The 25,680-nt window shown below is 46.4% G+C and overlaps 1 protein-coding gene across 1 annotated transcript; it reads right to left on the reverse strand.

Moving 5' to 3' along the window:
* Positions 1 to 857: 857 nt before the first annotated feature.
* sema4gb (sema domain, immunoglobulin domain (Ig), transmembrane domain (TM) and short cytoplasmic domain, (semaphorin) 4Gb) lies at positions 858 to 25,680 on the reverse strand. The gene is made up of 14 exons (XM_068583306.1): positions 25,536 to 25,680; positions 15,520 to 15,674; positions 15,126 to 15,188; positions 14,742 to 14,840; positions 14,550 to 14,643; positions 13,879 to 13,992; positions 13,356 to 13,510; positions 10,849 to 11,024; positions 7,847 to 7,985; positions 7,527 to 7,749; positions 6,580 to 6,695; positions 5,894 to 6,048; positions 3,242 to 3,303; positions 858 to 2,779 (listed from the first exon to the last, which is right to left on the reverse strand). The coding sequence occupies exons 1-14, from the start codon at positions 25,678 to 25,680 to the stop codon at positions 1,794 to 1,796; spliced, it is 2,682 nt and encodes an 893-aa protein (XP_068439407.1). The 3' UTR covers positions 858 to 1,793.

Here is a 25,680-nt window from a genome sequence, read left to right on the forward strand (position 1 = left end):
ACACACAAAGAGGGATCCAGTCTGACAAAGACAACGTTTATGTATATAAATATAAAACCGCGAACGAGCGTCTCCTTTGCAGCATCTGGTCCGTTGTGTTGTGGTTTCCTCTCCCGGGGCCTTGAGGCCAGTGAATTCAATCAATGTGACCACAAACTGGCTGCTCCTTTACGGGTCAATAATAGACTCACAGCTCGGGTTTGCTACAGGTGTACACACAAACTGCTGCTACCAGAGATGTGCTGACTGGAATCTACAACAGGAGGGAAGAAGATGAAGAAACAGTGCTTTGAAATATATATATATATATATATATATATATATATATATATTGTTGAAATGTGTGATTTTTTCCTGTCCACCTGAGCTCTTGTGTTCGATAACAGCTTCTTAAAGTGACACTCCACATGAGATCTGGCTTTTTTTGAGACTCAAACAGGTTGGATAGCGTCACAGAGAACAAAAAGCTTGTTATTTGGGGGTTAAACGTCATTTATAAAAATGAAAAAAGTTGGATATTTTGGGGGGTTTCAAACTATGACGGTCATTTTTTAGACTAAACAGTTGAATGGCAGATTAATTCATCATAAAAAAAATAATCTTATTATTATCTCCGCTAGAAATAAATCAGGCGATCACTGACTTGCGTCCGTGAGTGAGTGAGCGAGTGAGTGAGTGAGTGTGCACCTCTGTGTCTGTCCACCTTCTGCTGCAGCAGAACTGCATAATATTTTTGGGGCGGCACGCTCGAGGGCCTGTCGAGTGTTTCCGGTGACTCACACTTTCTCAAAAACACCTTCATGGCTCCGTCTCACGCTGCCATCGGCTGACTGCTCCACTCCTCGCTCACCGCTCATAACCGGCCCAACGGCTGCCGCTCTGCACCCGGAGATTCAGTGGGGTTAAAAATAAAAAATCTTCTCTTTTATTAGTTTGGATGGTGCGTTAACAGCTGAGTGAAGCACCGGTACACACACACACTTGTTGGCGTCTTGTACAAACGACCTCGAGACGATTTCCTGCACGCATCGCCGCTTGTTTTTGAGTTTGATTGAAGTGTGATTTACGTCGCTGAACATCCCATTGGGGTCTAGATGGAGGGGGATTGGAGGGTGGGGGGGGGGGTAATTGTGGGTTGTGAGCTTCAATCACTCAATGCAGAAGTGGTCGTGGGAGACACACCTTTCTAGTTTGGACATGAAACTGTACTCTTGTAACAATCTTCTCTGTTGTCCAATCTAATGCTTGTGGGAGGAGACTCTTGCGACACAGCAGGAGGAGCCACGCCAACTAATTCATCCCGAAAAGATGCATGTTTTTGCCCAAAAATGAACCCTGAACTACCAACATCTGCCCGAAACCTGAGACGGCCTCTGAGCTGGAGCGGCATGAACCATCCTGTGACTACGGGTGAGTCAAACCTCTCTTTCAGAAGAGGGGACAGAAACAGGTTAATGAGTTGAAAGCTGAGGACAACAATGCACAACAGATGTTGGGTGGAGCATCACTTTAAGTGTACTGTTACATTGCACTTCCTGAACACTCCCCGCAGTCTCATAACTACGCCCCCCTCCCCCTCCTCGGCCTGATCTAGTTCTGTGTCCCAGTTTGCACCTTTTGCGTTTTTTCATGTCATCCGACCGCCATCGTTCACAAGCCTCCAGAGATCCTCGCCAGCTCGTGGTCATTTCGTAACGATGCAGCAGCGTTTTTGATACAGTCAGTTCTCCCTTTAGGTTTTTTTTTTTAAAATAAATAACAACGACTGAGAGAGAGGGCGGGGGTGTGGCGTCCTAGATGGAGCTCTCGTCGGGCTGCAGGTCCAGCTGCGAGTGTTTCCTCTGCTCCAGGATCCTGTTGAGCTCCTCCGTGAAGGAGTGGTAGAGCGGCGACATGCCGTCGTGCTCCACCTGCCGCAGCAGCACGTAGCTGTTCCCGTTCATCTTGCGCAGCACGCTGGGCAGCGTGGACGACAGCCCGTTGGCGTAGTCCATGTTGGGCAGCGGCGGCGGCATGGGGAGCGGAGGAGCCTCCGGCGGCGGCGTTTTGCACGGCGACAGCTGGCCCTCGCCCGGAACTATCTGCAGGAAGCCGTCGTCCAGGTCCCCGAACGTCGGCACCGAGATGGAGCGCCGGCCCTGGCGGCCGTTGTAGTGGCTGGAGATGGTCTTGAGCTCCAGGTGGGAGCTCCGCTTTCGCTCGGAGGCCCCCAGCACCTGCAGCCCCTGCTGGGAGGAGAACTTCCGGCTCCGAGACGCCCGCCTGGTGCAGAAGCTCACGTACAGCAGCACCACGGTCAACACCAGGCAGAGCCCCCCGAGGACCGCCACCAGGGAAATGTACACGGCCTCCATGTGCCTGTAGGTCTGGAACGCCGCCCCCGGGGGCAGCGGGGCGGGCGGCGAGGGCAGCGGCCGCTCGGTGGGGCCGCCGGTGGGGCCGCCGGTGGCGAAGGCGGTCGTGCTGGAAACCGCGGCGGGCTCCGTCGCCTCCGTGGTCTCCGCGGGGAAGTACGCGTCCGTGTGCACCCTGACGGTGTAGAGGAAGATCAGGACGGAGGCGGAGTTCTCCACGGCGAAGCAGCGGTAGGACCCGCTCTGCCGGGCGCGAGCGCCGATGATGAGGAGGCCGTCGGTGCCGATGCGGTAGCCCGAGCTGAGGCCGTAGCCCTGGAGGTCTTTGCCGTTGAGCGTCCAGCGCGGCGCCGCCAGGTTGGAGCGCAGTTCGCACTGGAGCAGCACGTCGTCGCCGGACATCACGGAGCGCCGCCGGTGGACGACTAAGAGACGGAGAGAGAGAGAGAGATGACATATAGCGGGAGGCAGCCAGAGTGAAGGTGGAGGTCGCGAGAGAGGCGGCGGAGATGAATGCATATGGAGGTGTCAGGTCGCAAAGGTCAGGGTTTCAGCGTGGAGCGACCTTTCCGCATCGCTTTCCATCTCATTTCGTAAAGCCTCTTTAAAATGCAGGGAGCCCGGCATGACCGCCGAGAGGAGAGACTGATTATAAATGTGAACGTTGGGACCCTGAGGGAGAGAGGGAGGGGGTGGGGGATGAGTGAGGAGCGCCCATTGAAACCTCTTCATCGCGGCTAAACGCTCGAGTTTACAGGAAGAGAAAACCCGAAGTGCCGGACTTCTTTCACCTCGTAATCTGCGTGTGAGTGCGTGGGAGGTGAAATGAAGCACTAAGCTTTCTCAGAAGTAAAAGAGACGTTACATAACGGGTGTACGGGTGTTACCATTTCCTGAATTCTCCTTGCAGCCTCTGGTCCCTTTCAGGATATCCTGGGTGAGGTTGGACCTGCAACGAAAGGGATTTCAGATTTAGCTCAAATGTTGAACATTTTGTGTTTAATCTTCATTCAGAGTTACTTCGAGGAAACGTTTAACGAGCTGTGAAACCAAACGAGATTATCAGTGAGAAGTTTGGCTGTTTCCATATCCACGCTTGACTTTGGGTCTGATTCCCGTGAACCTTTACGGCACACAGGTTCACCAGAAACCCCTTAGGCTCAGACTCCAGCAGGACCTACACCCGGCTTTGCTGCCGGGCCGGATTGCTGGTCCCGCTGGAGGGAAGGAAGGCACGAGGGGAACCAGAACCATCACTGATCGCAGAAGACTGCCAGACCCCTGCTGCGGTAAAATCAGAGGTTTTCTAAAGGGAGTCTGGCGCTCGCAAACACGACCGTTCCTGCCCACATGGAGCGCCCAAACCAACACAAAATCAAAGTCCCCCCGCCGTATCGATAACAAGAAAACCTCATTGAGATTAACAATCTCCTCATCAAGTTAAATTGTGGCCAAGACATGCAGCAATTAGAGCGACAGACAAACAATACAAGAGGGAGAAAACACAGATGCTCAAATCAAGAGGGTCAGACAGAAAAAGAGCCGTTTAAAGCCATTAAAATAAGTAAGACGCATCCAAAACAACAAGTTAATGAGGCCGACGCAATCAAGAGTCTAAAATACCACAAAACATCTGCAGCGCAGAGAGAAACCAATTTTAGATTTAACTGCAGAAGGTTCCAGGCAGAGCGAGCAGTGTATATATATATATATATATATATATATATATATATATGATTATTTTTATACCCAGTTCAGTGAAGAAGAGTACAGAACAATCCTGCCAAAGCTTTCCCCTCGGTCGCCATGATTGTATATCAACCACCTCCATCAATAATGATATCGGGCGCGCTGCAGTTTTAACCTGGAGAAGTGCGCGTTCTCCTCCGTTAACGTTCACTTCTTTTGGCAGCTTTCCACTGCCGCTTCTCCCCGAAAATAAATCCACAGGAGAGGCCGAGGTGTCTGCCGCCGTAATGGAGATTAAGATCTCTGCTCCTCGCTCACGCAGCGAGAATGAAGAGCGGCTCCAACGATACCCGGTGCAGGAGAGAGACGCAGTTACATTTATGTGTTTTATGAGGAAAGGGTTTATAATGCAAACTACAACATTGCTTTTTAATCAGGCTTTTTTCCCAATAGTTTTAAACGTCCAGGATGCATTTACTATAAAAAAGTACTGCACTTATGTACAAATGTGTTCTTTACATAAGTATCTGCATGTTCTGTCACTTAATACTTAAGATTTGACATAGAAAACTTATAAAATATGATGAATTGATATAGATAAAGCTATTCATCAGAAACTATAAAATGCTACTTACATATTAATGCATCAGCAACAGAAATGTGTTCATATATATATATATATATATATATATATATATATATATATATATATATATATATATATATATATATATATACAATAGTATAACACTTCCATTGTGAAGAGTACTTTTACTTTTGACACTTACAGTACTTCCATACTTTTTCAGTTCCGTATAGTCGTAGTACTTTTACTTTAAGTATCTGAGTACTCCCAAAAGTGAAGAAAACTACTTCATGTAATTTGGAAATAGTCAAAAATCTCAATTTAATAATTTATTAAATTATAAGTAAATATGTATTTATTATTAATATTTAATTTGTAGCTTAAATCTCCAAGTTTGTAGACTTGTATATTTGCATGTCGACAAATACTACCGACTAAAATACCCTAAAGGTTATAACAGCTGCATGAAACTAACTATATATATATATACATATTTTTAATTATAGATTGAAAATAATCAGTAAAAAACTTGTTGTTTCTTCTGTTTCAGATGCTCAGCTGCACTCGAGCTAAACGCTCAAAGAGAAGTGCGTTTTGAAACCAGAAGGTTTCTTTGTGCTGATTGTCGTCAACAGAAGAAGCTCCTGCTGAGCTGACGGGAGGAATCCAGGTCGAGCTCATCGTCTCACACCGGCCTTCATAGAAATTCTGTTGGAAGGTAAAACAAGCCGTCTGAATAATTAATTAGACTCCTGTATCGCTGTCGGGGCTCAGAGGAAAGAAATAAAGGTCGTGTGATGCAAAAATGTTCGCTGTGTCTAAAAGATTTCATCTGTTTGCAGAAGAGAGGCGTGAACAATAATGATGTCATTGAATCATCACACGTTCACGTCCTCTGACCTGAACTGTCACTTTAACAATGTGAGAGTGTTGACACTTGTGTTCTTCTTGGCAACGTTTGAGTCTTAAATCTAAATGAAGGTCAGCAAATATCGTTTTTTTTTGAGGCAGCAACAAAGTAATTTGAAAATTTTAGTTTTGGCTCTCATGGAGGAAATGAACGCAGGATAAACAGAGAGGATTGTGGGAGATAAAGACTCAGGATCTACGAGGACGCCCCGCAAATGCATCCGTCTCAGCAGGCGTCTGGTTCCTTTTCTGCCAATTGTGTGAGTGTGTTGTTGTCTACTTTATCCCAACTTTCTATAATACCCCTGTAGTGTGTTCGTACATGTGTGTGTGTGTGTGTGTGTGTTTCCTTCACCTCTTTGCACGTGAAGAGATCTCCACACACGCCCTCCCGTCCCAGCCGCAGAACGGATCTCTGGCGAACACGCATTCGTAGCAGGAAGTGTACCTCTGACAGGCGGACATCGGCACCTGCACCACGCCGGAGTGAGAGCCGACGTAGATGCTGCGCTGCAAAGTCAAAGAGAAAAGAAAGAGAAAGAGTTTTTTAATCTCTTCCTACTTTTACTCTTTTGACTTTTAAAGCCTAAAAGCACAAACATTGTGACGCAACGCAGATCAGCTGCAACCCGCAAAACTTCAAGCTACCACAGACTTTAATTTTTGCGTTGACTTGGGCGCTCCCGGTGGACAGAAGTGGTAGTGTTCATGAGAGAAACTATTGTTTTATTGCAGCGGGGTCTGACGGAGTTTCTGCTGAACCTGCTTGGTGTAAATAGTCCTAAATATTACTATATAGAAAGAGCCAATCTTACTTATGTGTGTCATAAAGAGGCATCCGTGTTAAAATGAGACTTTCACAACCAGTTAAAAAAGTAGTAACTTTAACTAAAATGTATATAGACGCTGAAATATTCTTCTGTGATTGGCTAACTTCAAATAATAAATAAACATCCTCTGTTTATAGCATTTTTACACTTGAATTATATGTAGTTAATGATGCAATTGGGCCATGAGTGTTTTACATGCACGAGTACGTACCAGAGCAGAGGACACGACCATGCTCTCTACGGGCTGGGCTTCCTCAAACAGCTGCAGCTCTTCCATGATGTGCATCTCTCCACCGATGTCGACAGCTCTGTGCAGCCACCCGTCATCTGGAGGGAGGAGGGAGGGAGGGAAGGAGGCGAGGAAGGAGGGAGGAAAGGAAGGAAGGAAGAGAGATACAACCTTGTGAAGCAAGACACTTCAGGCAATACAGGGAACACTAAAAAGGATGTTCACTATGTTCACTAACAAGAATGTTCACTAAAAAAGATGTTCATAAAACAGGATGTTCACTACGTTCACTATTAAGGATGTTCACTATGTTCACTATAAAGGATGTTCACTATAAAGGATGTTCACTATGTTCACTATAAAGGATGTTCACTACGTTCACTATAAAGGATGTTCACTATGTTCACTATAAAGGATGTTCACTATGTTCACTATAAAGGATGTTCACTATGTTCACTATAAAGGATGTTCACTACGTTCACTATAAAGGATGTTCACTATGTTCACTATAAAGGATGTTCACTATAAAGGATGTTCACTATGTTCACTATAAAGGATGTTCACTATAAAGGATGTTCACTACATTCACTATAAAGGATGTTCACTATAAAGGATGTTCACTAAAAAGGATGTTCACTAAAAAGGATGTTCACTACGTTCACTATAAAGGATGTTCACTAGAAAGGATGTTCACTATAAAGGATGTTCACTACGTTCACTATAAAGGATGTTCACTACGTTCACTATAAAGGATGTTCACTATAAAGGATGTTCACTATAAAGGATGTTCACTATAAAGGATGTTCACTATAAAGGATGTTCACTATAAAGGATGTTCACTACGTTCACTATAAAAGATGTTCACTAAAATAAATAAAGCCCCTGAAGTCCATCCCGTTGCTTTCGGTCTTCCCGGCAGTAAAACTCACCGGTTCCCAGAAACAGAACCGTGTAGGTGTTCCCATCCAGCGCCGGCTCCTTGTGCACGACTATCTTCACGTAGTTGACGCTCCTCTTGAACATGAGCGGGCGCACGCCGATGGGGTGCACCTGGCCGGCCATCAGCGGGTGCCTCCTGGCGAAGGTGAGGACGTTGTCCGGGAGGTCCCGAGAGGAGTTGACGCCCTGCGACCTGTGCACGTCCGTTATGCACTGCGGGAGGATCAGAGGCGAGAGGAAGCGTCAGGGAGGAGGAGACGCTAAAGGCTTTAATGGCGGTAGTACTTTGCTTCGAATGGGCGGAGCTTACAGATCCCGGTCTCGGCTCTGGGACCTTCCCCGTGTACTCCCTCCACTTGGAGTCCTGCACCTCCATGAACGGGCCCTCGAACGCCCGCTGCACGTCCGAGAAGGCGTACTGGCAGACGGCCGAGGCTTTGATGTTCTTCCTGAAAGACAAGGTCGATATCTGAAGACCGAGACCATGAGGCAGAGAGCAGAGCTATTTCACATCGAGACCAATGGATTTAGATGACTTTAAACCACAATTACATGACTTTAAACCACATTGTCATGATTTTAAACCACATTGTCATGATTTTTTACCATATTTCCATGACTTTAAACCAGATTTCCATGACTTTTCACCAAATTGTCATGACTTTAAACCAGATTCTCATACTTTTCCATGACTTTGAAGCACATTTTATGACTTTAAACCACATTGTCATGATTTTTTACCATATTTCCATGACTTTAAACCAGATTCTCATACTTTTCCATGACTTTAAACCAAATTTCCATGACTTTTCACTGAATTGTCATGATTTTTAACCATATTTCCATACTTTTCCATGACTTTAAACTAATTTTCCATGACTTTTCACCAAATTGTCATGATTTTTAATCATATTTCCATACTTTTCCATGACTTTAAACTAATTTTCCATGACTTTTCACCAAATTGTCATGATTTTTAATCATATTTCCATACTTTTGCATGACTTTTCACCACATTTCCATGACTTTAAACCACATTTTCATGACTTTAAACCAAATTTTATGACTTTAAACCAAGTTTCCATGATTTCATACCAAATTTTATGACTTTAAACCAAGTTTCCATGATTTCATACCAAATTTCCATGACTTCAAACCAAATTTCTATGACTTTAAACTAAATAGTTTGATTAAAAGATATACATTTTGAGCCTCTTTCTTTTAAAAGCATATACATTTTTCTAAACTCGGCGTAAATGAACATCATGAACACACGAATACAACACATTTACATGACTTTCACACAACTTTCAGGCTTTTTTTCAAGGACTTTCCAGGCCTGGGAATAACCATTTTCCATGACCGTAAAGCCCCAGAAAAAAGTGACGGTTGCTCTTCTTTATTCTGTGAAAACCGGGGAGGCGTTAAAGTGGAGAAGTTCAGTTTTTCAAGCCTCTTGTCCTGAACGAACACGTGGGAGTGTCGTCACGGACAGGTGTGTAATTTCCCTCCATCAGCCTCTCCGGTAGTGAAACATTGTGTTTGCAGATTCCTCACCACCGCACTCACAGCCCTGACACCTCCACCTGTGTGAGTCACGAGGGAAGCAGCCCCCTCCTTTGTGGTTTGCCAGGTGACCCTTCATCTTCAATCCCTACAGGTGAGATTAGTAACGCAGGGGGAATGTCTGCGTCACGCTCTGGAGTCCATTGTGCGTCTTGGAGAGCATTGAAGTGCGAGGAAAATGAGATCCAAGTGAAACCCGAATCAGTCTTCAAACGATCGGCTCGGGGGGCTTACTCACCGCCGCGTGAGCGTAACGCAGAGTGACGACCACTGCTCACACAGGTGTGTGTGTGTCTGTGTGTGTGTGTGGGATAGTGAAAAAGAAGAAAGAGAGGCAGCTGCTGCAGTGAATGAGGAGACAGGCGGGCGGATTAAATATCCACGAAAACGAAGCGTAGCGGTTAAAAAAGAAAAGAAAAGAGAGAGAAGTAGATTGTGTTACACTCCCGTTGCGATGTTATCCCTCTGGGACAGTTTTGTGAAGCATGACTCGGCATATTGGCACACACACACACACACACACACACACACTCGCACACACCGCTGCCAGACACCCCACCGGCGGCCATCGTCCTCTGACGTTGTCACGTCGGCCGCGGTTCGACAACAACTCTCCGTCTCCAGTTATCGGGTCGCCGTGCTGAATGTTGTCGTGATAAATTGTTGAGCTGTTTTGTAAAATGTGTGAGCTCCCAGAGCCCGAGGGGAAGTCTCTGCAAATGGATTCAAGAGTGGAGAAGCTGCAACCGCATTTTGCGCATAACTCGACGCCTTTTATGATCAATGATGTCGACACAAATGATCTGTATTCTTCTAAAAATGATGAATATTATTAACGAGAGAGTCTCCAGATTAATGGACCTTGACGAGCTGTTGTTGTTTGTGTTACTGTGAGCTTTATAAAATGTAAAAATATATAAATGTAGTTCAGTTTAGGTCTCACAATATTTTCGACATACGACAACAATCTTGTAAAACGTGTTTACGTGCAATTTTGTCATAAACTAGTGTAAAAACGCGGTATATATTACTGTAAATAAAGCACTCTTTATCTTTATTTTTCATTTTATTTGCTATGATAATTCAAAAATGACAGTATTTTGATGTCAAGGTTTAGTTATGTGTCTATTGTAGCAGAGAAACAGTAACGTATTGTAATCAATGTGTTCAGTATCTGTCAGCTTGGAGCAGGACCGCAAGCGTTATGACTCCCAGAATGCATTGCTCTCACAGCAATATCCAGTATAAGCACAATACAGTGTGTTGTTTTTCAGTTTGCTGTTGAATGCTGTTTAATTTAACCGGGTTATTCTTTATTATACATATTTAAAACATGGTAATTTAACTCAGTTTGCACCCTGAAGCAGAAAAGTTTTGACTTTTAAACTTCAGCAACTTTGAGAAACAAAAAAATAAACAGAAATGTGTGCAGACTGAAGCCTTTGAGGAAGAAAAGCACTTTGCAAACAGTCCTCGTGTCTGTGTTTGACTATGGAGATATCCTGGACTCACGCCGCTTCAAAACAAGTTCATGCAGTTCATCACGTCACTCGTTCCTGTGAGATTCTTGAAGGAGAGAGAATTACACTCACTTAGAAGGGTCTTCGCCTAAAATACCTGGCTGAATATTGTAAAAATGTGTATAAAATGATGCTGACACCCGACGGGATGGAATAAGATGATATTTCCAACCTTAAAGCTACTTAAAAGTCCACAATAAAAGCAGAATTTGACGTTGGTTCTCACCATTCGAGGCCAAAGACGCCGTAGAAAACGCTGCTTTGAGCGTCCCGACCCTGCAGCACGAACACGCTGCGCAGGATGTTGAGGTGCAGCTCGTATTCTGGGACCGAACACACCATCCTGGCCTTCAGGAAGGAGGTCCACTTCCTCTGCAGCGTCCTCTGGCCTCCCCAGTCATTCTGCACACAGAGGAGACGACGCTTAAAAGACGATAAAAGGCACTCTGCCATGTACGCTTTAAACAAAATAACACACATCATCAGCGTCCACTGATCTGTGACTGTGATGGCAGTGAAACAATACACACATAATCCTAATGTACACAAGAGGAGGGAGGAGGAAGCGAGGAGAGTCTGAGGAAACAGGAGCTGAGCGTTAGCGTCTACTTTGGCCCATTTGCTCTAATTGCATTTTCAGTAGCACTGGGAGGCAAAGCTGCAAGAAATCTCTCCCTAAAAGAGTGATTTAGCACACTTCATTTAGTAGAGAGGAGAGAGAGAGACTACTTTCCTCTTGCTGGGAATCGCGGCGCCTCGGCCTCCCACGCAGACAAAGAAAAATGCATATGGAAAAATAAAAAACGCCCGCGTGTAGAAATCAATAATGTCATTTTTTATGTGCAAAGAGGGGAGAAGGACTGCAGACACATGCATCTCCTCACAGGGATGTTGTTGGCGTTAAAATGGATCCGACTGAGTTGTTAGTTCATGTGTTAACATGTTGTGTAGTCGTGGAAAGAGCTGAAGATGCAGCGATTGATCACAATCGACGTCAATCAAAAGCGTCCGGGTCATCGCGTGAATCCAAGAGTCCGAGTGTAAAAAAAATGGACGCCCGTGGGGAAATTAAGCAAAAAAACGGCACGATGGACTTTTCTAAAGATTTCATGCAGCTTGTTTAGTTTTTTGACTCGATTATCGCGTCGATTTGCTGCTCTTTATGTTTTTTTTTCTCCTCTCCCGTGTAATTCACAGCCGCCTCTGTGCAAATAGGTCACGATGGCAGAGAGAAGCGACTGCAGTCTGTCGGGGGAAGTGACGAACGGAGGAGGACGACTGGTGATGCAGCTCAGAAAATGGCAAGTCTTCAGTGGCTTTTTAGGCCAGAGGCGGCTGCCAAAGGGATCTGCAGATCTGCCGGCGGGGACCGGCTCGACATCTGCAAGCGCCGTGGCCTAGTTCAGATTTGAGTTATGACGCCCGCGACTGCGCCGACAAGTCCACGGCAGCCGATGAGGAGAGAAGGTGGCGACGAGTTACGGACCTTATTTTGCTGAAATGATTTATTTATTTGGGATGCAGAGAGAATCTTGAAGAGAAAAAAAGTTCCCGAAATCATTTTTCGCTGCCTGTTTGTGAGCTCGCCGGGAGAAAATGTGCAGCAAAAACGCAGTATTTTATGTGCAAAACTAATTTAGGAATGTGCAAACACATCTAGTCGTCTACATATGTGTGTACTTCACACTAACAAAGGTCTTTAAGGAGTCAATGTGATAAAAAAAAAGTTTTAAAACACGTCCGTTATGCAGCTTGTGGGCGACCAGATCTTTTTGCTTCAATTACTTTCCAGCATCACTTCCTCTCACGATCCAGATGCCAAATATTGGGCATCAATTACTTTGATTTCCCATCAAAAAAGGAAAAAAATATCCAGAAATGAAGCAATAAATCTTTGGGAAAACCATTTTGCTATCACTTTGTGGTGATTCATTCGCTGGACGTTCAAAGCGGTGACTCAGTGTGCAGCTTTCCACTTTCATTCATTCTTCTCTCCACACGTTCATGCAAAGCCTCGTCTCTTTCTCCGAAAAGGTGATATGCACAACCGCAGCGGGGTTTGTTTCTTATTTCTGATGGTCTCAGCTGAGTATTTTGGGCACTTTTTTTTATTTATTTCAGCAACAACAGCACACTGTGTCTGTAATTACGCCGGCGTGTAGCGGCTCAAAAGAAACGACGGGGAGGAGGAAGGAAAGAAGGAAGGAAAGAGAGGAGTTGCTGGGCATGCTGTCTAGACCGGAGATGCTGATCGCAAGAGAAATGAAGGAGGAGGAAGAGGAGGAGGAGGAGGAGGAGGAGGAGGAGATGGCAATAAAGAGACGGAGATGCTTTGCCATTGGAGGCGGCGGGTGGTGGACTTGTAGTTTGCCTGGCAACAGTGGCGAAGAAAGAACCCGCCGTCGAGATTAGAGACACCCGACCACCGGCTCGCTCAGCACACCGGAAAATAACCGAAAGAGCAGAACGGCAGCTGAGGAGAAGAAGAAGAAGAATCGAGGACAGAACGCCTCCTTCAATCCATTCACTCTGCGTCAGTGACGTAAAGCATTAAATAATCCTCTTTTTTTCACACTTTGAATAACTTTTCTCCTCCTTTTCCTTCTCCTCTCCCGTGACCTTGCATTCATGCGAGTCTTTTTGAAACCCGTTAACACGATTATGGTGAAGCAGCATGTAGGGGTGGGGGGATGGGTTGGGGGGGGTTTGGGTCGCCGGTTTGCCCTCTCTGACCTTGCAGACTCGGGCCACCCTGGACACCTTGGTCTGGCTCGGGTAGGCGATCTGCTCCTGGCTCCGCTCCGTGAAGAAGAAGTAGATCTTGTCGTCGTCGCCGATGGAGCTGTTGACGCTCTCCTTCAGCAGCGCGGAGCCCACGAAATCTGCATCTTTATGCACACACACAAACACACACAAACATGTCACACACACACACACGCGCTCAGATCCACATGTCCAAACACAGGCCTAACAGCAGCCTTGGAAGTGTCTCCTTGGAAACTAAATATGGAGCCTTTAAGTATGATTGAATTGCCACGACTAAGCCCGTTAGCGCTGCAGCGCGGCGCAATTTCTCTGATGTGATTTTCAAATCTCCGAGTCAATCGTTTTTTTGTCGTAACGGCAAAACATCCGATGAGCTAAAAATGGACAACGAGGTTTGGTCCATTTGGTGGAGAAGGAACCAGAGCGTGCAACGTTTTCGCACGCTTGCGTTCCTTATTTATCGCTCTTCTTTGACTCGTGTTGTATTTACCCAGAAGCCACCGGGTGGGCGCCTCCTCCGTCCTCAGCGTGGGGAAAGGGAAGTTCCTGCGCACGTCCGGCGAGCTGCGAAACTCGTACTGAGAGGCCGTGAACATCTCGCCGTCTGATTAACAAGATAGACGACGACAAAGAGGAAACGGCCAATATGGATTTAATATGTCTAAATATTAATAAATGATGCACGTCACTTCCCAGTGTGAAGACTTGATCAGCTCTTATTTCAAACATTAGCTCCTAAACGTTGTAAAATCCACTAAAAGCTGAATCCAGAGTTATTTTACAACCTGTGTTTGTGTGAATGAATCAGCCTCAGATGCCAAATAGAGTAACGTATCACATTAAAATGCATTTTAACAGTTATTTTATGATGCATTATATAATATGACAGTATGAGGCATCATGATAGTTGACTGTTTACGTCATTATACAATGTGTTATGATGATTTTTATGAATAAAGATAAAAGTCCTAAAATCAATTATATCACATTCTAAGTGTGTTCATGATGCATTTTAGACATGAATGTCATAGAAAGTGTGAATTCTTGCAACACTGAGGTGTTTCCATCAGTATTTATGAATGCAAAGTGAATATCTGCTATGTTTTTGTTTCGTTTCAGTGCTTTTTTTAAGAAAAGATGCAAATCTTGGCGTTGACGCACCGACGAGGAGGCCGGTGAATCCCTTCGCCGGGTCGTAGGGACACCTGTCTCTGCCCTCCTCGAAGCCGGAGGAGAAGCTGAAGCGCTCTGCGTCCTGACAGACAGAAAAAAAAGACAATTCAGCATTTTTTTTAAAATCCCGCTCCGCTGATGATTCGCGCTGGAAAAAGGGAAAAGGTCGCGAGCTCTCACCACGTAAGCGCAGAGCGGCCTGAAGGCGTTCGTCCCGCAGACGTACAGGTGAGTCTCGTTGAACCGCTGCAGGAAGCGGATGTGATTGTAGCACTCCGTCTGCAGGAAGCAGAGAGGAAAACCGGATGTTTATGGATCCAGTTTATGGATCCAACATCAGGAGGCAGCCGGTCCGCTTCACGCGCAGGAGCTCCAATAAATCAATATGATTTCTTTATTGAACTTAAAAGTGGATCCAGAAGCGATTGAAGGGATTATCCTCCGTGATGCTGTCAGACAGCGGAAGTGTTTCATTCATCGCCTCTAATAATAACTCGGGAAATAAAGACAGCGAGTACAAGACCACGAGGCTGAGTAATAATGAGAATAAAAGCAGACAAGTACCTGATTGTCTCTGCCTTTGTTTAGACACTGCTTCTTCTGTTCGGGGGAAGCGTCCCAATCAATCTGCAAACAACAACAACAACAGGGGGGGAGGGGGTGTTAATGACTCAGTTAGCGCAGTAAACAGAGAGAGAAACACAGATGGAAATGTAAGACGAAGAGGAGAAAACAAGAGCGTGAGACAAACGGAGGAAGAGAGGACGGATCACTTCATTTCTCCGTCTGCGTCACTGAGTTCTGACCCTTGAATAAACGCCTGGTGCTTTTTTTTTTTAATCCCATATCCTTGAAATTGGACGGGACACAATGGGATTAGCTCAATCTGCTTCAGGCTAATATTAGTTTGTCCTCCACGAGGAAATGGGAGACGGCGTTTCGGGGGTTCGGCGCTCACCGTCATGTTCGCGGTGGTGTTGGAGGAGATGTCCGAGGTGTTGAGCGCGCGCAGGAAGCCTCGGCCTCCCACGTACAGCAGCCCGCTGTCCTCCTCCAGCAGGAGGGTGCTGTAGTTCCTGGAAGAGCCGGAGAAACTGGCGCTGCCCAGCAGACCTGAACGGAACATACATGACACGTGTTACACGTGTGACAGCGACGGGGGGACGGGAAAGAAATGTGTGACGCTTTTGGTTTGAGGTTAGTTCAGGGAAGTATGAAGGTAGATTTGTGAGTTTTTTACACGAGCAAATTTCTTGTCTGGAGGTAAATTATCTCCAAATCTTTGCTCTCAATTCCAAAAATTGCTATAATTTTTTTTTTTTTTAAACGTTCTCAAAAAAAAAATCCTCCCCCCAAAAAAAATTCCTCTCCAAAAATGTTTTTTTAAGAGCAAATTTTTTTTTGAGAGGAATTTTTTTTAGAGCATTTTTTTTGAGAGCGTTTTTATTATTTTTTTTTTTAAGCAAATTTATTTTTTTGAGAGCAAATTTTAGTTTGGAGAGCATTTTTTTCGATCATATTTTAGTTTTTTAACAGCGTTTTATTCATTTATTTTTAGAGCTATTTATTTCATTGAGAGCAAAGATTTGGAGATGATTTACTCACAAACTAGAAATTTGCTCGGGTAAAAAAAGCCACAAATCTACCTCCATAGAGAAGCTCTTCTCTGCCTCAGTGTGACCTCAGAAGTCATTGCACACAGCAAAGCGTGGTGAAACTTGACCTTTGCATTTAGGTCATCCTCAGAAGTGTTTACAGCGAAGCAGCTGAGAGAAACTCGAGGTTTTGTGTCTCGCTCAAGGACGACATGCAGACGTGAACCTCTACTTGAACCAGAAAGACGAACACTCTGCTCTCTGCTTCATGAGTTTGCAGGAAATAAATCCTTTATTGAGGCGAGGTTCTTGTACGGCCACTTGTGATGATGCATTTGAGAAGTTAGTCTTATTTTGTTAAATGCAAATGCGTTACGTTGATGTTGGTTCACATTCCTCACACTGAAGTGCTTAAACAAAAGTGTAGTTGAGTCATTATGCAGCAGAATAAAAACATCCCATATGGAGGGCCACGTATTAGCAGCTCAAGTGCTTTGCAGACTTTTAAGAGGAGTCTGGTATTAAAGCTTCCAGCTTGACTTCCCGGAGTGATCGTGCTCAGCGTGTCTGCACAAGGCTCGGGCTGGAGGGTGGAGGTGGTGGAGGAGGTGTTGGTGTTGGTGGGGGGTCGCTGGCGTGATTGCTGAGTGGACTGTGGGAGCGAGCGTGGGGACGGAGGCACAGGGGAGGTCACCACATTTCAGGGCATTCAGCAGGAATCGTGCCCCAGTAACGCCAGAGCGCATCAGTCGTAAATGTCTGCAGCGTCACCGTGATGGAGATGGAGATGGAGTGAGCGGAGGCAAACGGATTATTAATCCACTGCAAAGAATAATTGGCCTGGAAGCGATCGACTAAATATTTAAACGCGCACCTCAGAAACAGGGGCAGGAAGAAAAAAAAGAGAGGAAAACAAAAAGGAGGGCATTGTTTCTTCTTCTTCTTTGTGCAGACGGTTCTCACAGCTTTGCTTGTGCGCTACCTGGTGCGTGTCCACGTGATCACAATCCAGACGGATGCAGAGGAGCGCGGGCTAAGTGAAGGTATCGACGGATAAATGTGAGTCAGCAGCGAGCAGACGGGCATATTAATCGCCTCTCTTCCTCTCTCTCGCTCTCGCTCTTCTTCCCCGTTTTGACAGCAAGCCCCGGCGGCCTGCAATAAGAACACCTATATATGTCTCCAACCCTCGCCGATCGATCTCCTCGCGGCGTGGCGCCCCCTGCACGCCTGTCACGGTCAATCTGCTCGCCTGCTCACCGAAACGGAGCGAGAGCGGTCCGAGTGCAGCTGAGAAGGCCGCGGGATCAACTGGTGCTCGTTAGCACACACGATTAGCCGGCGATGCAGGCTGCCGGCTTGAATTAGTTCCTACTGCACAGTTCACAAAGTCCACTTTAAACTTAAGGGGGGGGATTAGATCAGAGTCCACTCGGTGACGCCTGAACAGCAGATGAGAGCGATAAGATGGCGGCGCGGCGTGATTGAGAGGATGTGGATGAGGAAACACCTTCAGCAAGACCTCCTATGTCAACGTGACAAAGACCAGAGTGCATCGAGACGCAGGCGAGGTCAAGAGGTCGAACGGTTGAAACCGAACCGGGACCGGAGTCCATCACAGCATGACACACGCATGATAGAAAATGTGGAACATGCAAACCCCAAAGACACTCCTCCAACTGATGTGGAAAGAGCCACATTCACAGGAGGAAAATCACACAAAAACTAACAAAGGTTCCTCTTCATTCGTCTGTTTTATTGCCCTGAGACGAAAAACATGATTGATTTCGAGACGAGAACCTTTAGAAAGATGGACTACAACACTGCCTCCCAGCTGAATCCATCACAACCACAAACGACGCCTCAACACACACGATGAGTAACACAAACCCGTGACCGGTAAGGCTGTCATGATCCGTGACATCAATGGAGTTCCCCTTTAAATCAGGAACCACCCTTGAAAAAAGACGACCTCATCAGGTCTTCGTCTCAGATTGTGTTTCATCAGAAGGCAAAAAATGACAAGTTTCTGTTGAGTCTGGTTTGAGTTTGTTCGAGAGTTGCCGTCGAACCGGTTAAAGCGTCGTCCCAAAATGAACCGGTATGGAAAACAAACACACACAAGAAGACAAACACACACACTCTTCAAAGGCCTGGACTCTCCTTTACCATCTCCGCCGCTGCTAACCCGTCCAACGCTACGATAATGAGGATGGCGGCCGTGGTTTGGTCGGATCTTGCGTAACACAGCACGATGATAACTGTTTCCCCGACAGTCACATGGAGGACGTTACTCCACACACACACACACACACACACACACACATGACTGGCTGCTCGTCACATGGCCTCGCCGGGTGATGACCGCGAGCGAGCGAGCGTCCGTCGGCAGAGACTGAGTCAGACTGCAGTCCCTCTTACCGCCCACCTTCCTTCCCGTCGGCGTTAATTATTTATTTTTTTCTGGTTGCATCACTGACAGCCAGACAACCACAGAGACACCGGCTCACCGGTGGTCAATAACGAGGTTATTATAACGAGGTTATTATCACACGCGTCTGTCCTGGCAGACCGATCGCATGCTCGCCGGCTGGGAAGAAATCCACCGGCAGAGGACACACACCAAAAGTTGCATAAACAAGCGGCATTCGAGAAATCCTCTCTTCAAAACACTGAATCTGAGCCGTCGGTGCACGCCTCTGCATCTGAAGAGAAGGTTTCATTGAATCATTACTAAATAAAGCAGCATTTGTGTCATGTTTCAGTAATGCAAAGGCTCAGTTCTTCTTCATTTGGAGGCGAATCACCGACGATCCTCTTCACAGAAGCTCATTGATTGACAGCTCCAACACATCTGTCCTTATTAAACTTTGAGTTTCCCGCGTGCAGATTCATCCCGCGACATAAGTTTCCAGTTTGCGACACCGTTTGTAAGTCGCCTGGAAACCTGTGATGAATAAGACCGCGTGTGACTGCCGCTCATTATTATTTTTTCCATTTCTCATACGTAGCTCGTCAGATTTGAGTGAGCAATGAGGAGCTCCTCTGACACAGCGGAAAGGTCAGGACATGCCGGGGGAGGGAGTTTCATCTGGGCCTCCTGCAGGGTGGAGGGTGGGGGGGCAGGACACACACACACACACACACACACACACACACGCAAACAAAAACATTGCATCTATAAGCGACAAAGACGAGAGGGTGACGCACTCGCGCATCAGGACGACTGGCGCGTCCTCTCGGAGATCACGTTTGAAAAAAGCGTTCGAGTTATGCAAACACAACGGCGGCCCGAGGCGCCGCAGAGAGCCCGCCGCTTGTGTGAGTCATCGCCGAGCGAACCGAAGGCCTTGGCTTTTTCTATCTCGTGAAAATAGCGGCGGCAGGATATATAACGAGCACAGCGCCGAAGGAGAAGGGCCGCGGTGACGATCCGAAAGCGTCCCCGACCCCCTCGAAGGGATGGAAGAGTCCCGGCGACCTCGTTCAACACGTCCGCCGGCTTTAAAAAGAGAAAACCGTCAGTCTGACGCACAGAAGCCAAACTCAATGGGCCGCAATCACAGCTCTCTAAAAAAACAATCTCTCAAATATATGAGGAGAAGGAAGACACACACACACACACACACACACACACGCAGAAAGTACGAACAGAACCGCGTGCAGCTTGTATGAAAATCACTTATTGTAATTTAACCCGTTGAAAACCAATTTCTAGGACCAGACGTCCTTTTCCCCTGTGTTTGAGTAGTCGTAGGAACCCCAAATTAATTCCAATACTTGTGTTTATTGTATGTATTTGTTCAGCAAAGTCTTGGGAAAAAAATGTATATCTGCAAAAAATCACTTTTTTAAAGATATTTTGTTCGTAACTATGAACATCCAGCATGATATGAGCCAGATTCCCCCAGAAATGCCTCTTGGAGCGTCAATAAGACACCTTTTTGGAAAGATTAGGACCTAAATAATCAGAATCTGCAACAAAAAACACATTAAAACAAAGTCCTGGGCTGTTAGGAAGGAGTTTCAGTCAAAAAACTGTGCCGTTCGGTTCAAAAATGGAAAAAATGATGTATTTTATGCCAAAAGGTTGTCTGAATGGGGCATGCTGGGACTTAAAATGGTCGCAGGAAGATTTTTGCACGGTTTCCAAAAAGTTAAAAGCGCAATTTTACAAAATTTGTCCAAATTAAATGACAAAAGTGCATCATTGCGCTACAATACGACCTCCAGGACCCTCTGGTCTGAAAATTAGGCCTTGGTTATATTTTTCGCAACGACGTGAGCTAACGGGGAAATCGTCCGTTCGGGTTTCACCTTGCAGCTAGCTGAAATTCTCAAAGCTCATCAAAGTTCTCGCCCGTCCGCGTCCGCGCAGCTACAAAATGCATGGATGTGCACGGGGAGACGCAGACGTGTGATCCCTTGTTCCTGAACCCGTATCGATTAGCGCGGCGCTAAAAATAGAAACGTAGCATTTCAAGAGTTTGATCGGCTTTTAGCGTGGCCGTGAAATTAGCAACAGGACCATGTTCGTGTTGACCTACTGTTCCGTGAGGCCACTGTTATGTATCCACACACACACACACACACACACACGCACACACACACACGAGCACACACACCGTGTACCTTGTGCTTTGCTGCAAAAATCAATGAGGAAAGTCAACAAAGCGCTGAGGCGTGCCAGAAGCCTCTCAACCTGCTGGCTGGTTTCTATTTACTGTTGTCGTCCCGTGTGTGTGTGTGTGTGTGTGTGTGTGTGTGTGTGTGTGTGTGTGTGTGTGTGTGTGTGTGTTAAAACATGTTTGTGTGAATGTTCTGAGGTCAAAACAACTGTCCCTCGGAAACATCTGTCAGTTTTTCCAGTACACACACACATCCTTCACACTTCTTTCACCCTTCATCTGTCTCCTGAAAAAGAGTGAAGACATTTCAGTCAGTGACTCAGAAGATGTGTGTGTGTGTGTGCGTGTGTGTGTGTGTTGTGGGTCTCAACATTGAGCCGTCACAGGTGGCGCGTCCAGAATGTGCGCCCTCATGCTCAGACATATTTGTAATCCTCCATGTGGGATCCGAGATGATAGTAAATCCAGTGTGTGTGTGTGTGTGTGTGAGTGTGTGAGTGAGTGTGTTGACCAAAATCATACCGAGAGTGTGTGTGTGTGACTTCCTGTGTGACTCACTACTCGCCAGACTAGTGAGACACACACACAGACACACACACACGCATGTGCTTTCGAAAAATAGAGTTGGGAACAAATGCTGGAAGGAAAGACGGACTTAACTTCTTCGGACAGAGTCAGAAGTGTCAGTTGTCGTCAACTCCGTCCGCGTTATGTAAGCGCATCTTCTCTCCTTCAGCAGCCTCCAGAGGCAATCAACATGACGACACGTTATGTAAGAAATAACGCATCTATATATATATATATATATATATATATATATATATATATATATATATATATATATATATATATAAAAAATTAAATTCAATGAGGCTTTATTGGATGAAAGTCTAACAAAATAAAAACAATGTTGCCAATAATATTTTGTTACATTTTATTGTTGCTTTTGTGCGCCTGTATGTGTTGCATGTGAAGTTTAAAAAGGCAACAAATAAAACAAAAAATCGATAAAAAACAACTATATTACTAGATTTCCTATTTAAAGGGATATTTTATGCTCTGTATTAGTTCAGTTCACCAAAACAACAAAAACTCCTTCTTTTCCTTGCAGATACTTTTGGTTTCATTTGTGTAGATTTTCTCTCTGAATCCTGCTCCATATTCTATTTCGGTCCGTTTCTGGCGACTCCTTTCTGGATCGGGTCAAACTCTCCTCTGGTTTATTCAGCGAGCCCGGACAGTGAAGGTGTGACTTTCTACTTGTGTGTTTCATTTTCACCGTGTGTGTCGGCGTGTCGTTCTCACCACGTGAGCCTGTGTTTGTCAGCGGCCGCTGCGTTAAGCCGGGCCTTCAGAAAGTCTGAAAGTTGGAGGGTAGGAAGTGGAGAAGGGCCCTCACACACACATGGTCCCATCGGTGATGTGTACAGATACAACTGGAGGTACATGCATACATATGTATTTCATAATCTGGGTGAACAAACCCTTTAAAATGGGCAAAACTTACCATGAATATTTATGTTGCACTCGCCTTTAAAGTTCACTTTAATATGAAAATGAACAAATGTTTTTTTAGGACGCCCACGGCTACGGGAAGAAAAAGGAGCTTCGTTGTACTCGGTCCTTCATGAATAAAGATGTCCGCCCATGCCGCTCGTTAAAAGTCATGTCAAAGCGACACCTTTTCTCTGAAGCTCTGCGTCTCTCTCGCTGGACGGCAGCGCCAGATGAAAGACTTTCTCATCTCTCGGGGCGGCGAGCGCCGACCTCGCGTAGCGACACGCAAACAAACGTGTTTTGCCACCTCGGCTTGTCGTAGCAGCTAGCAGACGACTTACAGCGCATCAATATTTCACGAGCGCATTACTTCAGGTCTGGTGGCGGCAGAGCGAGCAGGAAACCCCCCCGATGGGCAGCCGGCAGAGTTCAGAACACAGTCGAGCGTTAATCTCACTCCCGGGAGAGAAAAAACAACGACAACACTGTCTCGTAAACGTCCGAAACACAAGCCAAGATGGCGTCGTAGCGGCCGATTGAAAACACACGCAGTCCATCTTTGTAGTATTCTGAAAGGATTCCACATGCTTTTCAAAACTTGAGACATTTTACTGAACAAAACCTCGTCCGCAGTGGTGGGAAGTAACTTTTTTCATGCATTGAAATGCAGTAGTTAGAGAGGAAATTGCTGAGCGCCGCCGTGGAGCTAACTGCACTTTCATAGAGAAGCAGACAGAAGGGTCTCCACACAATGTGTGTTTGGAGGATATCTCCAAAATGTCAAACTGATTCAGCAACTAAATTTGGTCAATTGAGCTAAAAAAAGAAGATTTCTGTCCAATAGAAGTGAAGAAGTTCATTTAAAAAGCGTCTGCTGCTTGTTTCCTCGACCTCTTTCGCGTTACACTCGGTCCCTTGATCCTCTGTTTGTGTCAAGCTATTGATTAGCCTAGCTTTACGTCACAGATCCTCCACTATTGAAGAGCATGCTTATAAATACACTGTGTACACTGTTCCTTTACACCATGCAGAATCCATTTCCCTCCATCGGGTCCTTTCCAATGCAAGAGTGCAGAAAGTCATCTCGTGTCCTTTTTTCTTCTTCTTCTTCTTCTGCCGATAAATCTGAGCTACAGCTTGTCCTCGCACTCCCACTCACGCGGGCCATCTGCAAGGCATACTGTAAATTAATGAGCGCCCCCTTCCTCACCTCCAGCCCGAGAGAAACATCAGCTAAATCCTCCCACGGAGCCTCCCCATAGGTAGAGACGCCCACGTATGTATAAAACATCCATCAACTCACTACCATACGCAGTCCTAGCACATCCAAGCGAGTGACATGTGTAGCCCTGTCCCCACACACACACACACACGCAGTCACACACGGACACTGACGAAAACGCAAGCTGACACACTTGCACATCCTGCACCCCCCCCGCACCCTCAATCCTCCTCCATGATTAAAAAAAGTGGGTCAAGGACGACTTCCTACGAGGGCAAAAGAGAAAACATAAAATCGGCTCTGGCTGCAGTGGAGCCCAGACTGTGTGTGTGTGTGTGTGTGTGTGTGTGTGTGTGTGTGTGATGTATAAACCGATCGTGCCGAGAGATGTGCAAATAAATAGCCGGGGGCTTCGCTGTTGGGAGGAGACAATGTGTCCAGGATGCACTTGGAAAACCTCCCTGATGAGGCTCAGTGAACGCACCGTGCCGCCCCATCTGATGAAGTCCTCGGCGTTAATTGAGTTTGTCCTTTTTCATTTGGTTGATAAATAACGGCGGCGATGTGATATTAGTTCAATTAGTTCATCCCGTCGGTTTGCAGTGAACAGCAGCACTTTTTAAAAAAAAACAAACGTAGTTCCAGTATTTGTGTGTTTCTTAGACACTTTGTGTTGATTCCCTGCAGCACAGTGAGTCAGTTCATGTGAAGCAAACTTTTCCTTTCTCCCTGTCTCTCTCTCTCTCTCTGGCCAGAAAACTCTTGTATTAATTTGTGCAACGACTCCTTTCAAAGATGCGCAGAGACAGCGGCACATCCTCGCGTCTCGACAGCATCATTTCTCGCTGCAACACTCTCAGCAGCTCTTACGTGACATTGCGCCTGGCGAGCTCGGGCCTGGCGGTGAACAGAGCCGGGGCCCCGCTCCCGCTCCACCCGTCCTCTAATAATACTCGTCCCCGGAGGATTGAGGAGGAGGAGGAGGGGTGGAGGGTGGAGGCGAGGAGCGTGGCCATCCGCCCGGCCATGGTGTTCCCTCCTTCGCTGCAGCGGTCGAGCCTCTGCCGCAGTGGTGAGGGGCGAGGAGAGAGGGAGGAGGAAAGGTGAGCCGGCCGAGGAGACACGGGGTGAGGTAGGTGCTGAGGATGTGTGTGTGTGTGTAAACACTCGACACCTCTGTCCTTAAATACACCCGCCGTCAGCGGGATTCTGTGCACGGACACTAATCAGGTCCGCTGTGCTCAGGTGTGTGTTTTTTATGAGGCTCCTCGTCGTATTGTTTCATTAGAAGTGTTTGCTGAGCCGTGTGATCTAGGACAGGGCTTGAGAGAGGAGGCGATTAATAACTCGGAGCATGAAGGAGCCGTCTTCGGGGCCAACTTTGAAAATCTGTGCCACTTCTTTAACGAGGAGGGGAGGGAAGAGGAGGAAGAGGAGATGGAGGAGGAGGAGGAGGAACGGCTTCAAATAAGGACAGTGAGGTGAGTGTTTTGTGGGCTCGTGCACGTGCGTTTGGATGCATCTGGAACAGTGTATTTAATGTCATATCACTGCGTTCAGTCCCTTTGGAGGGTATTCACGATGCCAAGTTTGGGAACTACAGCTTCCCATAATGCTTTGGGGGATGTAAACAGGAAGTATAATGTTGCCACGGGTTCAAAGAGGTCACACTGTGAGCTACAAGGCATTTTTAGCTGATATTTGTTCATATTTTTTGTATATTTTAGCCCATTAAAAGTACGCCGAACTATCTGTCGGCAACTTCAGCTATAGTCCTTGTCGTTGCGTCCTTGAGCAATAAAACTTAACCCCGAATTGCTCCCCGTTGCTGTGTCTAGAGCAATAATGTAAGTCGCTTTGGATAAAAGCATCAGCTAAAAGAAATGACTGGAAGATTCTCAGGCGAGATCTGGGACTGAAAGGATCCTCTTTCCCTCTGATTGGACATCGGAGATAATCACAGTAAGTCAGGTGACGTCTGCGTATTGTAGATGATGTCACCGAACACACGTGGGCATCTCTGCCTCCTCACCTTTGGAGAAGACGGTGGTCCTGGGCGTGACGTCCAGGTCCAGGGACGGGCTGAAGGGGAAGGCCCACAGCTGCGACAGCCGGGCCAGGAGCGTCAGGACGAGCAGCGGGGGCAGCAGCCGCCGGGCCGACCTCTGGTCTCCCAT

Source organism: Clinocottus analis, unplaced genomic scaffold, assembly GCF_023055335.1.
Source record: "Clinocottus analis isolate CAN_PGR_092001 unplaced genomic scaffold, fCliAna1.0.p SCAF_19, whole genome shotgun sequence".
Lineage (NCBI taxonomy): Eukaryota > Metazoa > Chordata > Actinopteri > Perciformes > Cottidae > Clinocottus > Clinocottus analis.

Bases quoted from the DNA above. Each gene is read 5' to 3' on its own strand.
- sema4gb (XM_068583306.1), bottom strand. From the start codon at position 25,680: ATGGGAGACCAGAGGTCGGCCCGGCGGCTGCTGCCCCCGCTGCTCGTC. The intron at 13,993-14,549 runs GTGCGTCAACGC...CTTGTTAATCAG, and splicing joins ATTCACCGGCCTCCTCGTCG to ACGGCGAGATGTTCACGGCC. The intron at 13,511-13,878 runs GTAAATACAACA...GTGTGCATAAAG, and splicing joins GCCCACCCGGTGGCTTCTGG to ATGCAGATTTCGTGGGCTCC.